At 46.3% G+C, this 16,679-nt stretch overlaps 1 protein-coding gene across 1 annotated transcript in view; it reads left to right on the top strand.

The window, feature by feature from the left end:
- Positions 1-16,679, top strand: part of COL27A1 (collagen, type XXVII, alpha 1) — a gene marked incomplete at its 5' end in the record, with an annotated part of 139,000 nt that overhangs the window by 10,415 nt on the left and 111,906 nt on the right. Inside the window, 2 exons of the mRNA XM_009077373.1 lie at positions 6,074-6,127; positions 14,050-14,103. Of these exons, the coding sequence (XP_009075621.1) occupies positions 6,074-6,127; positions 14,050-14,103 (108 nt within the window). The remainder of the gene's footprint in view (positions 1-6,073; positions 6,128-14,049; positions 14,104-16,679) is intronic.

The following is a 16,679-nucleotide window of genomic DNA, read 5'->3' as shown; positions in this document are numbered from 1 at the left end:
TGAAGGAGGAGAAGTTTAGGTTTAGATATTAGGGAAAAGGTTTTTTTCTGTGTGGGTGGTGAGACACTGTCCCAGGGTGCCCAGGGAGGCTGTGGCTGCCCCAACCCTGGCAGCGTTCAAGGCCAGGCTGAATGAGGCCCTGAGCAACCTGATTTAGTGAGGAGGTGTCCCTGCCCGGGGCAGGGACTAGGTAATCTGTAAGGTCATTTCCAACCCCTAAAAATTTGAAATGACTCCCTGAGTATCTGAGTGGGAGGAGACCCCAGGCAGATGCACCAGCAGCCACTGGTTCCATCCACATGCTGTGGTTCCATCCATGGAGCACAGTTCCAGCCACAGAGCACAGTGCATGGCCAGGAGCTGCAGGTCAGAGCCCGTGGCAGCAGCCCAGCAAGGTGCAGCAGTGCCTGGCAGGCAGCCTTTCCCCTTTTCCCTCTCCCTCCCACTCTCCCTCTCTCCAAGGCACATGTGTTTCTGAGCTTGTCCCCAGTCTAGACTGCTCCAGCTGCCACCTTCCGCAGCAGCAGTTTGTCTTGGAGCTCAGCTCCTTTCCTACAGGAGAGACCTGAGCCAATTCAATCAGTGGGCAGGGAAGAGAGGTGATTGGGAATGCTGATAAAATATGAAGTGCTTATTTCCAGTCCTCCTTGTACCAGAAAAGGCTAGTCGAGCTGCCAGCCTATGATAAATGAAGGAACACACAATGTGTTTGAATGTCTCTTAATGAATGAGTCATATTAATAAAAAAAAAAGAGACTGCAAGCTTTGTATAATACATGGGAAAAGTTTTAGCCTCGCTCACACAGTCGTAGCACAATTTTTTTGGTAATTTAACTAGAATAATCCCCGAAGGGAAATCTTCCTGCAGGCAAATGAGTAAGCATCAGAGAGGTCTATTTGTGTAAAACAAAGTTAATCTTGAAGAGAAGCAGTTGAAAGTGTGATCAAGACAGATGTGCTGCAAAGGATGCAGGATTGGACAAATATATGCAAGTGCTTTTAGAAATGTTTAAAAATAGAAAGTGAATGATGGAGTAGGTGATCCCTCTATTTTTTCACAGCCCTTGGAATGCCTTCCAAGGCCTGACATTGCTTCGGAGTACAAAGTGCCTCATGCAGAGTCTGTTCCTGAAATGTCCTTAGAGAAAAGCTGCTTTGATCAGGCTGGAATACGACTGTTTTGTTATGTATTGTGCCACCTCTCTATTAGGAATACAGTTGTGGACAAGGTCCTTTCTGTGATAGGTGTTGTACAGCCCCAGAACAAACATCTGTGCCTATTGTGGAAATCGTATTACAAGGTTGGCTCTCCACCAGCAGCTCAGCTCCTGCCAGGATTATGAGGGCTTTTTGTTTTTAGACTGGTTGAAACCCAGATGTGTCCAAATTGTAATATGATAAGCCTGCCTTGGTGAAGAAAGTAACTAAAGTGCTGGATTTTTTTTTTTAATCCCCTGAAATTCCAGCTTTGTTTTAGGCAGTGCTTGAGGCTGGGTTTCAGTTCAGATCCTGTCTCCCTCTGCACACAGGCTGACAAGGCTGGAGAGGTGAGGAGCAGTTGGCATGCCTCTTGAAGATGAGGTCTTCTCCTTTTCTGTCCTCCTGAGCAAGGAATTTTTAATTCCAGTGTAGCTGCTCAGTCCTTCTATGCTGGTGCTCCCCAGACGTACAAGGCTGAAGGATAGATTTGTGTCAGTGGCCTTGCATATGAAATATGCCTCATCTTCCCCCAGGGAGAAAATGAGTCACATTCTTTATCTGCAGAGATAATGTCACTGCTCAGAACCTGGTGCCAATGTGAGGAGAAGCTTTTGATGGGTATTTTGAACTCTCTTTTAAGTTAACTTCTACCACATGTATTAGCATCTGAGAAAGTAGAATGTTCTCTCTTCTCAGTCCTTGCAGTGTTTTGAAGCCTTTTCTGGGATACAGGAGAACTGTGCCACTAGTGCTGGGCAAGGGTACAGGGCAGGGCAGGCAGAAGTACATTGGAGAGACCCTAAAGCAAATGTGTTGGTCTGTCAGTATGCCTTAAATATGAGCTTAATAGTTTCCTGGGAAATCTCAGCTATTTGCTGCCAGGCTGAGTACTCATCCCTGGGGAAACCATTATAAGAATCCTTTGCTATCTGACCAAGTTGTTTCAAGAAGTCATTCAAAAGGAAGCGACTCATTTCCCCAATCTCCAGCACGGATTCCTGTACTCTGTGAGCTTTCCTTCAAGCCCTCCAAGACAGGTTCAGCCTTGCTGAGTTTGGAGTTCTGAAAGCACCTTGCTCCCTACAGCACTGCTGCAGGCAGAGGAAGCAGTGTGAGGGGGGTCATGCTGTGGGAGAGGCAGAGGTATAAACTGGCAGCAAGAGGAAATGGTGAGATTTCCCTTATCCTCAGGGTCCAATGCATTTCCCTTTCAGACAACGTAGCTTAATTTTCCATTTGCAATTTGAAGCCCAAAAAGCTAAGATAAGAGGGAAAAAAAAAAAGGCCTTTTTGTGCCAGAAGGTTTCCCAGCAGCAGCTTAGAATAAATCCTATAATCATTCGGTGGGATCGGTCGTTGCTGCTAATGCTACCGTGGGAAACTGAGAAGGGTTAAACTTTTATGTGGCTGCTATTAGCTGCTTCAGGAACTGTTCAGGCTGGTTAACAGCTCAGCTGTTTGGCTCGAGAAGAGAGAGAGAGAATATCTGCTTCTGCTGTGTTTCTCCTTGATCTCTGCTGCTGCTTTGTGTGATAACAGGGTGTGTGTTCTCTGCCATCCTCTTGCTGAAGGAGCAGGTGAGCAGCCAGAGGGACAGGAGCCCAAGCTCCAGGAATGGTAGCTCGCTGCAGGAGGCTGTCGGCTGTGCTGGTCCCGTGGGGTGTCCCTGCAATGGGAGGGCAGGAGCAGAGCAGTGATATCTTCCTCCAGCTGCTAGGAAAGGAGCTCTTCCTGCCCCTTGGAGCAATTTCCACTGCTCCCTATGGAATTCCCCAGGGATGCTCTAAAGGGCACAGTGGAAAGGTCCCTGCAGGCTCTGTGTGATCAGTTTAACTCAGTTGGGGTGAGGCTGGAGATGTCTTTGCTGTGTGAGCATCACTCCCTGGCAGACTCAGCTCCTTGCTGCGTGGTGGTTTGCTGATAGTCGTTCCCTACTCTCCTTACATCTGAAGTGGGGCTGCAGCCATCATTTGTGAGCAGCTGGGCCCCGATCCAGTCCCATCTTCCCTGGCTGCCTCTCTGGGGGCACATCTGTCTCCGTGTGTATTGCAGTGCTGCTCTCTCCAGGCAAAGCCACTTGTCAGACTTGGACCTCTTGTCTGAGGAGCCTCTTGTCCGAGAGCTTGGGCTGGATGATGTAGAGCACATGTACAGGGCAGAGGAGAAACTAGTCACTAGGAAGGCACAGTCCATGTCCCATCCATTCTGGCTACCAAGGAACCATGTGAGAAGCTAGAAGGTAGCCTCAGTGTGTGCTGTCTCACCACTACCTGCATTCATCCACCTGCCCCAGTCCTCTTCCACCTTGGCTTGCTTCTAGTTTATCTGGTCACACCTTTATGTAGTGACTGGCACATTTTAGCCATTCATCTCACAGTCACCTTATCCCTCTTCAGGAAAGGAAAAAATAAGCCTGAAGGAATGACAAATTAAAGCAAAGCAAAGGGACAGGAACTCCTGGATTATGTACTGCTCTGTGCTGTTCCAGCTAGAAGCCTTTTCCCTAACTCCATATTCCCACTCCAGTGCAGGTATTAACTCTCTCCTTATTTTTATGTGAGCTTGAATTTGTTCAGAACAGCCCATGTTTTTGGAGAAGGTTTTTGCTCAAGTGACCAAGTACAATTGCAGCTGCTGCTTGCAGGAAGGTGGAAAAGGTCACCTCAATTCTGGTACACAGGGAACACTGTGCTCAGACAGTTGCATCTTCTCGTTTACTTCTCCTTCTAAGGGTAAATGGGGATGGGTTTGGATGGAGAAGAGGTTAAGGACTGAAATTAATCTTTGGCAAACTCTATTAGTCATCACTGCCTCAGTTACACTGGATTCATGGTTTGATAGTTATCATCCCACCTAAAAGGGCAAGGGGATTTTTTTAATAAAAGCTTGGATTCTGGAGCATAATTATACACAAGGCTTAAAAAACCCTACAATTCTGTGTCTATTTGCACAGCTGTATAATTGCATTATGCACGGGGCCCTGAGCTGGCACAATGGCAGGTTAAAATGCTGGGCATATTGCTAAAACAAGGGTCAGCTGTATCAATGAGGGTTGTTAATACAAGGACCAGTAATACTGTTAGCCAGCAGTAAGCAGCTTGCAGAGGGGTCAGATGGAGTGTCCCAGGCTATCAAGACTGGACATCTCCAGGGCAGGCACCAGGGCTGGGCAGTAGCAATGTGTGATATAGTGACAGAAGTCCATCCCTGCATCTCTCAGTGTGGGGTATTAGCTATTCTGTGCTGTGTAGGCTCTTACACTTCCTAACCAAACCTTTTGTCAGCTTTGCTACAGATAGAACTAACTACAGAAAAAAATTATTATGACTTATTCCAGGTCCTGATGAGTTAGTAGCATAGAGAGACTTAGTTGGGGCGTTACTTACTCCTCCCCTGATTTGTTTTTCTGCTCTACCAAACTTGGCTGGTTGTCTTTTTAAAAGTTTGGTTTCATACAACTTAATTCGTTGCTTTTGTATAGGAAGAATAGTAAAATTAGGGGAGTGTTTATTCATCAGTTACCCATATGGTTTAGACAAGTATTCTTCTTACCCTGGGCTAGATCCCCGGGGCAATTTGTTACTAAATCAGGTACTTGGTGGCTCCTGAAAACTGCTAGAGATGATGAGCTTTTCACTCTTGCTCAGGACCAGTACCACACTGCAGAGCCTGAGCAGCTTTGGCAGTCCTGCAGCAGCAGCAGGGCCAGCTTGGCAGTGGGAGGAAAGGAAATCCCACAGGGATGAGCCAGTGGGAAGGGAGTGAGGCTCAATCATGGCCAGAATGTGGCCGTGGGGCTCATCCTGCACCTACCCCACCAGTGCACCTGTCATCCCCATGGAGCAGTGCTCCTGGGACCTGCTCTCCTTCCTGCTGTGCAGTTGGAAAGCTCAGGCTGCCTTCCAAACATCCTTCAGTCTGCTGCTCTGGGTCTCTCTTCCCACTGGATGCAATGAAAACATGTCTTTTGTAACAAGCTACTAGAATATAAATCCTCTGGGAGACAATTTATTTAACAGTTATTCTTGTTAGACATGTTTGGCTTAGGGAAAAAGAAGTTTTGAGGAGTTATTAGCAGTTGTAGATGGCTCTCTAGAAATCCGAGTTCTCTAGCCCATTGAAAAAAAAATAAGTAGATTAATAAATTCAAAGGAGTTCAGATCTCATTGGTTAAGTATTTTGTCCTAACCTGTTTCAGATCAATGCACTGCTGAGCACCTGATATCTTACTTGGTTCTCACCCTCTTCCAAGAGCCCCCACTACTCTCACATGTATGACTTGACCTTTCCTATATTACAGAGCCATATTTAAGCATTTCCAACATTGGCATCAATTTTATTACACTTATAACCTGTCACTTTAAAATATGAAGTGCTGGGATACGATTATATGTTGTAACTCATGTAGGAACCTACAGTACCAAGAATTACATGTGCTCAGCTGATACAGATTACAACACATGATGTTCTTCCCTCGCCAAGGTGCTAACACATTTCTCCTGTAGTGTGCTAGCACGTAGCAGGAAAGCCCAAAGCTGGGAGACAGTTGTGTTATCCCTGTGTTTCAGCATGGGTCCAGGAGAGGGGAAGCATGAAACACAGCTGTGATCCTGGGAATGCAGTCTGCAGCAGAGAGATGTGGATGCTCTGTCTCTATTCTATGGAAATATGTGCTCCTGCAGATGTTTTTGTGCCTGGCTTTTTATCCCTTTATAGTCCTAGCAAAAGTTGAAGGTAAATTCTGGCTGTGGTGCTGTAACTGGCTCTTCTCTCCAGGTCTTCTCCAAATGACTGTGCTATGGGGCTCTCTGAAACAGTCAGGAGCACTATCCTGTTATAGAACTGTCCTTAATACCTGTTTTTATTTTTCTAGGGTCCGCCAGGTCTGCCAGGCTTACCAGGACCCCCTGGCAAGAGAGGATCTCGAGTAAGTAGTTTGAGAACTTCTATCTGTTTGTACTTGTATCTGCCTATGCTGCTGTTCTCTGTTCCTGCAGCTGAGTAATGATTGTTTCAAGCCCCTCACTGTCAAGGTCTGGCCTCCCCCCTTTCAGTCCTTGTTCAAGGTTTTCAGGAGGCCACACTGGTAATTTGCAGCCCCCTGAGCTGAGATTTGGCATCAGCAAAGGCTGGGGATAGGTGTTTCCAAATAGCTGTCAGAAAAACGAGGTCTGTCTGTCTCATTTTGTTTCTAGTGTCCATTCTCTCTTGCAAGGATAGTGCTGAATATTAGCTTTGCCTGTGTTTTGTTCTGTCTTTCATGTCCTTCACTCTCTTCAGTTTCCCAAATGGCTCCATTTGAGGTCATTCACTAGTGGGACCATGGGCCAGGACCAAGGGCTCAGCACAAGGATGATCTTTGGTGTTCCCCAGTCTGAGACCTGCTCTCTGATTCCTTTTCAAGGTCTAAAACAAAAATGTCTTATCTGTTCTATACAAGATCCATTGCAAAGTCCTGTATTTCTTCCTCTCCAAATGGAATTCTGATGCAGATCTTTGAACACTGAGTGCTGTGCTGAGGAAACATCTGGTGCTGAGTGCTGCAGCTAGCTGTGAGAAAAGCTTTCTGCATTGGCCCAGCTCTCCCAGGGCTGGGCAGCATGCCTGACCTGGATACGGTTAACTGCTGGCACAGTTCTTGTGGCAGCATGGTGCTGTCCCACAAGGTATGGCCATGGAGCCCATTTCCTGAGCACTGAACTGATGTGGGTTGGGAATCCACAGATACAAGTGTCTGAGGCTGCAAGAAGGGAATATTTGGATCTGTGATCCAGGCAGCATCCTGGCCTGGCAGCAGAGGGAGATTTCCTCACACATACTTGGCTAAAACTCAACCCCATGTAATGTCTTTAAAGAACAAGCAAGAGGCTAAGAGCTGGGAGGCTTGGCATTCCCTGAGGATGCTTGTTACACTCCTGTGAGATCTTGCAGTAACTAGCAAAGATAAACTCACCTCCTTTCTACAACAGGAAAACCCAAAGGGCCTGCAGGACCCCTGCAGCCTGGGCATGGATGTGAACAGCCCTGAACACTGATGTGGGCTGTGTGTGGTGATAGACAGCACCAGGCTCATGTGTGTTAGAGAAAGGATGATCTGTTCCAGGTTAGATATGTTCTTCAGTGAAGCACCAGCACAACCAGTTATACAGCCCTGTTATCTTCTCTCACAAATAGCTGAGCAGCACCCACATCAGCAGATTGCCCAGAGTTTGCAGTTCTTGGCAGGTCCCCACTGAGGCTGGAAGTTGGTTCTTAACCCATCTCCTCACTGTTTGGTGTAACTTCTGGCAATCCCATGGTGTGCAAACTAGACACCAGGTCTGAAGTCCTCAGCTGCATCCCATCCCTGCTATGTGAGGGACCAAATTTCAGCTCGACATCCCAACTCCACTACCTACCATAACTTGAGTTTTTCAGAAAGAAATAGCATTGTGGAAGCTGTCATAATTTTCTGTGTTATTCCCCAGCTGTGCCATGTTCCATCCCATATTTAAGATGATCTCTGGAAGACAATAAGCAGTAGAGTGTTTCTGAGCTCAGTCCCTGCCAGAGGTGCTGAGAATCGGCCCAGGAAAGAGTTCCCAGTTAGGAAGTGCTCAGCACAGCTGAGCCTGGCTTGGCTCAGAGCTCTGCAAAGAGGCTGTGCTCATTTTGGGAGGGGGCAGAAGGGTCACTCTATGCATGTCTGGCCTGGAGCACTGGAGACAGAACTGCTCTGTGCCTAAATTGTTTTGACTTTGTGATGTGCTTCTCCTAGTATTTTTTTCTTGTGTCTCTTTGGGGTTTAGGGATTTCATTGCAAGGAGGAGCTGCCAGGAACTAAGACAGGCTTAGGGGAATTCTTGCATCTTTTGCTTTTGTTGTGCTTGAGCCACTTAAAAATAAATGTGCAACACTGCAGAGATTATATTCTGCCTCTGTCTAACCTGATCCTCCAACAAAGCAGCTGCAGAGCTCTTGAACCAGCCCATGGGTAACCCATGAGGTGTTCCATCAGGCTCCAACCCAAGGCTGGACCTCCAGAGAGGAGCTGAACACTACATGTAGCTTTACAGTGCTGGATGCTAGGGGAAAGGAAGAATTTTTCTTGTTACCAATGCAATTTATGGCCTAATGCATGAGATGTAATTGCCCTTGTTGTAAGTTGCATAATTTCTACGTTATCAATGCTTAGACAATCACTTTGTGCATTGAAAATCTAGCAGCAGCATTTGACTCGTGACCTTCTGTAGCTGTGAAGTTGCCTCATGCTGATGTAGTGCAGTATTTCCATCCCTTTGAATTCTGTTTTGTCTCTGTTTTATTTCCCTTTGTCCCTACATGTTGGTCAGAGTAAAATGAAAGCTCTAATTAGCTTTTGCTTTGAGGGTGAGACTGTGGTGGGCAACAGCCTAAGGAAAGCTGGATGATCCCTCCCATGACTTTGTCTCTGTGTTTCCAGCAGATAAGTATCACCAGACATGCCAGTGCAGTCTGAGGGTGGCTCTTCCATGGAGGCAATGCCACCTGCTTTGCAATAACACATACCAGGCTCTGTAAAAGCATGAGAGGATGTGTTCAGTACATGTCTCAGTGCAACCCAAGGGAGAGTAGCTGAGTGGATAGTGATAGTCATCTTTAAAATGATAATTTGTTGATTTTTGAAAGCTAATCCCCATTTTAGGAGCACAGAATTAATTGTACACCCTATCACTCAGATCAGGGACCCATTGAGATAGATTCAGGTTATTTCTATGCTCTGCTTTCTGCAACTATGGAGGCAAATTTTCATTTGCATAACATGTGAAAAATGGGTGTTTCTTCTTCTCATTATTTCCTGAGGAGCTCCAAGGGAAAGGAGTATAAAAATGCAATTGTGATGGCTGAAAGTGATGGCTAATAATGCTCTATCAGGAATTCTCCAGCCTGCTGTAGAGATATTGCTGTACTGGCCATGTGTGCTCTACAGGGAGAGTTTTTCTCTGTCTGCATCCAGTGAGGATTGTTTTCAGCTTTCATGTCTGCAGTGAAGAATTTGAGGCATAAAAAAAGATCTGTCCACGCTACTCCTCCTCAGATAAATGTGCCTGGGCAAGTGTCTGTGTAAAACCTCAGGGAATGGCAGTGTTAGCAATGAAGGATTTCCCCAGCTTTATACCCTGTGGAAGCTCTTTGGTGGACAGGTAGTGGGATGGAGAGTGTGAGTAGTGGCCCTGGGATATCTGCACTGCACCCTCAGTTCTGTGTAAGCCATGTGTGTTGCACTTCTGCAGATGACCTTTGCATTTCTTCAGACATCAAGGTCTAACAGGGATGCAGAGGCTGAGCTGGGCTGTGCTCACAGGGATGTGCTAACAAGCTCTACAAGGAGCTGTCAACAAAGGGCTCCTGGAGGAGCAATAACTCCTGCACCATTGTGGCTTATTCCTGCCTCACCCCAGGCTCAATTAGCTTCACCCCAATGCTGTCTGCAGGAGGTTCTTTTGCCAGCACATCTACATCCATCACAAATTGTGACTCATTCCAGTCCTCACTGGCATAGCTGGACCAGCAGAGTACTCATAGTTTGATCAGGTCTGCAGAGAAGTGCTGTGAACTGTGTTGCTTGATCTTAAACCCTGCTTAGGGTCTTAGCCAACCTGGCCTTGGTTTGCTTCACCCCTAAGACAGAAAAGAAAGAGCCATAGTCAAACTTTCCAAAACACTTAAGTAATTCCAGAAGCCAATTCCCACTGGAAGTCGCTCCATGTCTAACTGGTGAGCAAACTCAGGCTCAAGAGAATGTTTATATCCCTGTCCATAGAACAGCTCAGAGGCAGAATTGGGAATAAAAAGCCTGGCATGCTGCAATTGCTCTTGGTTTATTTAACCTCTCTGACACAACACAGGAGAAATCCAAAAGGATGAGTGAAAAGATTATCTGTGCACTCCCTGATGCTTTGGGATGCACTTGTCATGCTCCTGTGAACCTCAGCAGCTTGAGAGATTGAGAGGTCCCAGTGTAACACACCCCTGTTACATTTGGTCTGTGGTTGGAAAAAATCTCCCTTTCCTTCAAAATGCAGGGCTTCCCTCCTCAAACAAGCAACTTACTCAGCTGCAGAGGTTCCCTGGTATCCTCATTCCATTAGGAAGATTTTCCAATTTCTGAAAAGTGTTTAAAGAAACAGTTTGTTTGGCTTCACTTCAAACATTTAGCTCATTTTTCGGCAAGCCAGAGGTCACAGTGGGATCTGTAGGTCAGGAGCAGAAAAAGTTGCTTTACACAGTGAAACCCCAAGACATAATGAATTTCGAATGAGTGGTCATTCCTCTCAGTGGAGCTCTGGAGTATTTAGCAGGAGTTTCGAGGACTTTTTTCCCCTCCCTGTGAATGCTGGAAGCATGGGGGGAGCAGTGCACAGTTACACTTTTGTTAATTTTTGTGGACTGTGAAACACTGCACATAAAAGCCCTTCTGTGAGCAGGGTCCCATCTCCAGGCATGGCACCAAGAGCTGAACTGGGTGGCACAGTGTAGTTCTCAAGTAGCATCATTCACGTAGGAGACATTCCAGAGAGATGGGAAAACCCTCCCTTCACTTGGAGAACACATTCAGGGATTGTTCTGGTCTCCGTGCCACGGAGCAGCCTTGGGCTACTGCTGTCCCATGGTAAAACTTTCCATGGAATTTCTGGTGCAAGGCTTGGAAGGTTTCAGATGCAAGTTTGCTTGCTGCTAGGTTGGATTATTTCAGCAGTATAGGAAGCTGAATCTGGTGGGTGAACAGACACCCATGCAAATCCTGATACCTGCTGTGGGATGTTTTTGTTCTGTGACCTCAGCATTGTCCCACTCCTTGTGTAGAAAAGAGGAGCAAAATTGACATATTGATACAAAATATATTTAGGAGAATCCAAATTTCTAGACATGAGTGGGAAATTGAGTTAATCCAGCATAGAATGAGTAAAATATAGCAATTAAGTATAGAACTGCAAAGCAACTAGCTCTCGAATTGCTGCTCCATGGAGAAGGCACAAGGAACACTCCTTGAGGGGGTGTAATTCTGCTGGGCACAGGAGAAGAGGAATGAACATGGGACTGGATGTCATGAAACAAGGATTAGCACTTTGGGCTCGTGATGGCTGTTACTGGGGTTTGCAGATGGGTCTGTGGATGAATTTGTGAGGCCTCTCTGTTCAGACTGGGCATTGCTGATGGCTCCTGAGGCAGCTGCTGCCCTGCACCTTTTGCTGCTCAGCTCATCTAACTGTACCACACTGCATCTTCCTCCTCTGCCAGGAATGTGGGTGTAATCACAGATTCAGGACTCACCGTGTTGGAACACATCAAGATCAGTTATTTTTTTCTTGCAATTTTTAGGACTCCTGCCAGGCTACACCCTGTTCTCTCCAGAGCTACTAGAGCAGTTTAAAATGTCTAGCACAAGCCCCAGACTTGGTCACAGCAATTTCTTGTGTGCCAGACTGGACTTCACATTGTCACTTATCAGCAGGATGTGGCCACTTCTCACTAGGGTAAGACCACACTGGTCTTTAGGAACAGGATGGGTCTATGACCTTCCATTGCCTGGATTACACTCTATCATCTCATCAAACTCCATGGTGAAAGCTTCATCTTCAGTCAAGTCTGTGTTATTTGTAATCATGTTTTATCACTGGATACTGGGACTAGATTCTTTCTCCCTTCTTCCTTCCGTTTGGTTAAGGCTTTTACGGACTTTGTTGCTGTGCTTTGGTTTAGCTCTGGAAGAGCCTGCACCAGATTTTGTTGGTGGTGTGATTAGTCTCTTATCTAGGAGCTCTGGATTGGCAGTTGAGCTTCCCATGTTCCAGATTTCCTCCTGGAAACTATCATTTTCATCTCGGAGTCACACCACACCATGCTGCTTCCTCCAGTCCAACACTGCTGTAAGCCTGCCCCGGGCTATGGTGGAGCACAAATTTCAGCTAACTGTGCTGATGTGGGCTCAGAGCCAAGCTGCCTGACTCCAGAGCTGAATAACAGCTGAATTCCCTCCTCAAATCCAGCAGCAGCCTGGATTTATGAGCCCTGATCAGAGCTACCTCGATTATTGCTTACGTATAAGAGCTTTTTAGGAACTCATCTTTTATGGAGACTTGACTGTTCTGATTTCTGTCACTATTAATTTTCCTACATATTTGAGGCTTGAAAGACTTGGGTTTGAAGTACTTTCACTACCACACAGTTGCTGGATTACCTTAAGCAGCACATTCAGTCTCTGTTTTGGTGTGCCACCCAACGAGGTGAGCAGGTGATGCCACAGTGTGCTGGGAAGATGAATTTATTTTAGACTCTTCAGTGCTCAGGTACTCTGGTCACAGCAGCTTTGTGGGTTTTCAAAGGACAAGTTGATACTCAAGCACCTTAATTCAAGTTGTTTCAGTTTCATTGGAAGTTCGCAGCCAGGCTAAACTATTGGAGAATTTCAGGTCAAGATTTGGAAGGAAATTAAGAATGGGACAATAAATGTCTTTGGTTTCAGGCTGAAAATTTGGAAGGAATTGAAGAATGGGACATTAAATCTGTTTGGGTTAAAAATGCCATTTGAAAAGTTCAGCCTTGGCCTTTTAATTAAACAGCCTCTTAGAGCAGAGCAGCACGTTGTGAAATAGCACTGAGCACTCAGCAATTGTCTGTGCCACAAGATACAATAAAAATAAAGCAAATATTTTCTATTACAGTGCAGTAAAAATAAAACCCAATTGAGATCAGCTCACTGATGTTCTCTCAGACAACAAGGGCACTGAACTTGGCTGGCAGTATCCTGTGTAACTGCAGGGATTTTCCTTGGAAATCAGAGCCTGAAGATTCTGGCCCCAAAACTGCTCACTGGAAACACTACAGCTTGCTGAGAAAGTGTCAGAATGGCTTTTCATCCCCTTGCCTGTACTCCTCTAACTCGAGGGTACATTAACAGGCTCCTCATGGCAGTGTAAAGCTCACACACGTTCTTGGCAGAATTCTTGGAGTTGAATCTTCAGGTTGTTTCATCTCCCAGGAACGTGTTCAAGAGGACTTAGAATTGTTATTACTTCTGCCTGAAAGGTTAGCAGATCTTCTGTGCTGTATATAATCCTGGGATAAACTATTCTTAGCTGCTTGGTCCAGATAGCTCCTTAAATAGTCTCTGGAAAATATGCAGGGTGATTTTAAAATGTGATGTAGAAGGAGATAGTGCTGTATGGGAGCTGAGGTAGGGACTGACAGTGTCACTGGCTTGTGAGACCTAAGTAAAAATACAGGTTTAGCTATGTAAAATATGGATTTAAAGGGTTTAAACAGGCACTGCTAACTGCTGTTCCCTCTGGTTTAAAGGGTTTAAACAGGCACTGCTAAATACTGTTCCCTCTGCCTGACCATCCATCCTCTTTCAAACCTCTAAAGACAAAAATCTGGTTGCTTGTAAGAGAAACGAGTTCATCCCAAATAGCTGAACAATTTCCCTTTAGGAATTACTTCTGTTCTCTTCATTTTTGACCAAAATCATTATTAACACCCCCACACATTTCCACTCCCCTCTGCCTGCCTTCAGCCCTCTCTGCTGAGGCTCCTCACAGAGCTTGGACTCCCCTGACCTGTGCAATGTTTGCTTTACCCAAATTATCTCAGTGTCATGACATGTCATGTGGCAACAGACACACATCCCGTTCTCTAAAGGCTGGTGGGAATTGGCAGCTGAGTTTCCCCTCTCTGGTGCTGGTCCCAGTGGCACCATCTCCCTGCCAGGGCACAGGCACTGGTGCTGTGGGTGAAGTCTGGCACAGCTGGAGGCTTTGCCACATCAGGGCTGATGCAGATTTTGATTGACTCCTTTTGACTCTACTTTGTGTTTGTTGTGTTTTTCAGGGTCCCCCAGGTCCCCATGGAAATCCTGGCTCACCTGGACCCCCAGGACTGAAAGTAAGTATGAGCTGGCACAAGGAGCTTTCACCTTCTGGTCTCAGAGGACATCCAGGGGGAGGGACAGCTTCCTTTTATCCTCCCATACAAAAAGTCAGGAGCTGAGGCCGTTTCTCCCTCCCCTGTGCTCTCATACATGTGCCCTCCAGCAGCTCAGCCGAGGCCTTTTCCTGCACTCAGAGAGACTCTGCTCTGTGCCTCCATCCTTGGCTCTCCCGAATTTCAGACTGCCTGATTAGGATCCTGCTTAACCTGTGCCTGCACCAGGGAGCAAACTGCAATGCTGAGACAAGGGCAGTGGAATCCTCCCACTCCAGAACCTCACCAGCTCCAGATTTCCTTGCTTTCTCATTTCTCTCCTCTGGATTTTGCAGCCTACTCCTCCACCTTTGGGTCCAGACAGCAGCGAGAGGGGAGTGGCAGCACGCAGCATCTTCCTCTCCTTTCCTGCTCCTGACACTCCCTCTTCTTTCTTTCCCCCTCCAGAGTTTCTGGCCACTCTGAGCTCCATCAGTCCTCCTAACCTGACCCCATTGCTTCCTTCTAGATGCCCTTACCTCTACCATGGGGGCTCACAGACCTCCTCCTGCAGTGCCAGGAGCTCTGTATTTTGTCCTTTTCTCCTGGACATGCCTTCTGCCCTGGGTGGGAGTTGGAGCATGGTGATGTGGGAGCTACTCCCTGGAGCTGGACCCCTTCCCTTTGCCTGGGATTGAGCACAGATGTGGCTGTGGAGAGGACCTAATCCAGTGTGCTACAAAACCCTTTCAAAATGTGGTTTCATTCCCAGCTCATTCTATGTATAAGGCTTTGTGTTACTTAAAGACTGTGAAGTTCCTGGGAAATTGGTTTGGGTTGTTTTGCTATGGTTGTTTACACAGAAATAGATTTATATTTTATAACACCTGTGTAGAACTAAAGAACAGTTGAGCTTTGAAAGGCAATGCCTAACAAAGGTTTTCACTGCTGGGGAAGCTGTTGGATGTCTCAGCCAAACATAGAGAAAGGTATGAGCAAGAGTCCTTTCTTTTCATGATCTCATCAGTAGGCAGAGATGTTAGGAACACTATTGATGCTCTGGGAAAAAGATTGTGGAAACTTGGCATGCTGCCTCTATGTGATTAAAAATTAGGCACTGGAGACATGCTGGTGAACAGCAGCTGGTTTAGATTCTACAGCATAGTTATATGGCCTGAGAAGTGAGGCTGTAAAAGTTCTACATCTTAGTGTTCCGCATGTATTCTCCATCAATGACTTCCAGATCACACTTGGTGAGTTTTATAGGTCAAATCAACATTCTTTTATCTAACTTCCAGTCCTGAAAATTCAACCTGGTCCAATCTGCAGAGTCAAACTGAGTTTCTATGCGACAGGATTTATTTTTTTTTAAAACACTTTTACCTTAATGCCTTGTCAGAAATCATCATTTGGCTGTAAAACTGTATTTGGTTGGTCACCTAATGGAAATGAAATCTTCCTGTAAGCATTTTTCCTCCATCTCAATGCCCAGTCTGGCAGCAGAAAGTCCTCAGTGGATGGAGAGCTGTAATAACCTGCAGCAGATATCTGGTGTCATCAGGCTGTATGACATGTTTTAGCTTTGTCCAGCTACCATTTGCAGGATTAGGCTGTTCTACGTGATGCTTTGTCAAAAGAAGTATTGCATTTGCAATGGGATGTGAGAGCTGGAGCTCAGCCCAGGCCTGGCTGTAAGTTCACCTCTGGCAGAGAGAGCCTGGCATGCCATGATTGCATGATCTTTGCATAAGAAGCACTTTTGGGCAGGTGTGTATCAGATCCCAGAGTTTTGACTTCCCTCCTTCTCTTCGTTTCTCTGGTTTTACCCCAGTCCTAAGCTGTAAGAGTGGCATTTCACCCTCTTAGAGTTTCAATGCCTCTACCCTTCACCAGGTTTGTCAAGCCTGCACCTGAGACCTGGTATCTTCATCTTAGAGTCATCACAGAAAGGTTTGGGTTGGAAGGAACCATAACGACCACCTCATTCCGCTCCCCTGCCATGGACAGGGACACCTTCCGCTAGCCCAGGTTGCTCCAAGCCCTATCCAACCTGGCCTGGAACACTTCCAGGGATGGGATCTTCTTAGCAGACCCAGCCCATGACTGAAGTTATGGATTTGTGAAAACTCAACCTGGGCAACAGTGCAGAGCAGCCTTGAGTAGAATTTCTCTGGCCAAGAGCCTTCAAGTGGCTACTGAACTCTGTCTTCCCTCAACAACCATTATTACCATGGGAAAAAAACCCAAGCAATCTAAGAAAGGAAACATGAAATTTCCCAGATAGATACAGCTTGGAAACAATGGCTAACACCAAGTCATTGTCACTTAGGAAGGAACCTAGGAACATGATTTTTATCAGCTGGGTCAGCAGAGCACTGGTGAGGTCAGGCAGTGAGCTGGGTGCTGTGTTGTGGCACTGGGGGTGTGTGTATTGCCTTGGTGAGCACCAATGTTGGGTTCACTTCAGAATCAACTCTGTGCAGAGCCCACCTGATTCTTACCACTGGAGCCAAGCACTTGTAATTCCTTGGGTTTAGGAAGCTGATCTTTTGCACAGA

The sequence above is a fragment of the Acanthisitta chloris genome, unplaced genomic scaffold (genome assembly GCF_000695815.1).
Source record: "Acanthisitta chloris isolate BGI_N310 unplaced genomic scaffold, ASM69581v1 scaffold3966, whole genome shotgun sequence".
Lineage (NCBI taxonomy): Eukaryota > Metazoa > Chordata > Aves > Passeriformes > Acanthisittidae > Acanthisitta > Acanthisitta chloris.
Note: the sequence above shows the minus strand (reverse complement) of the source record. Positions and strands in the feature narration are given on the sequence as shown.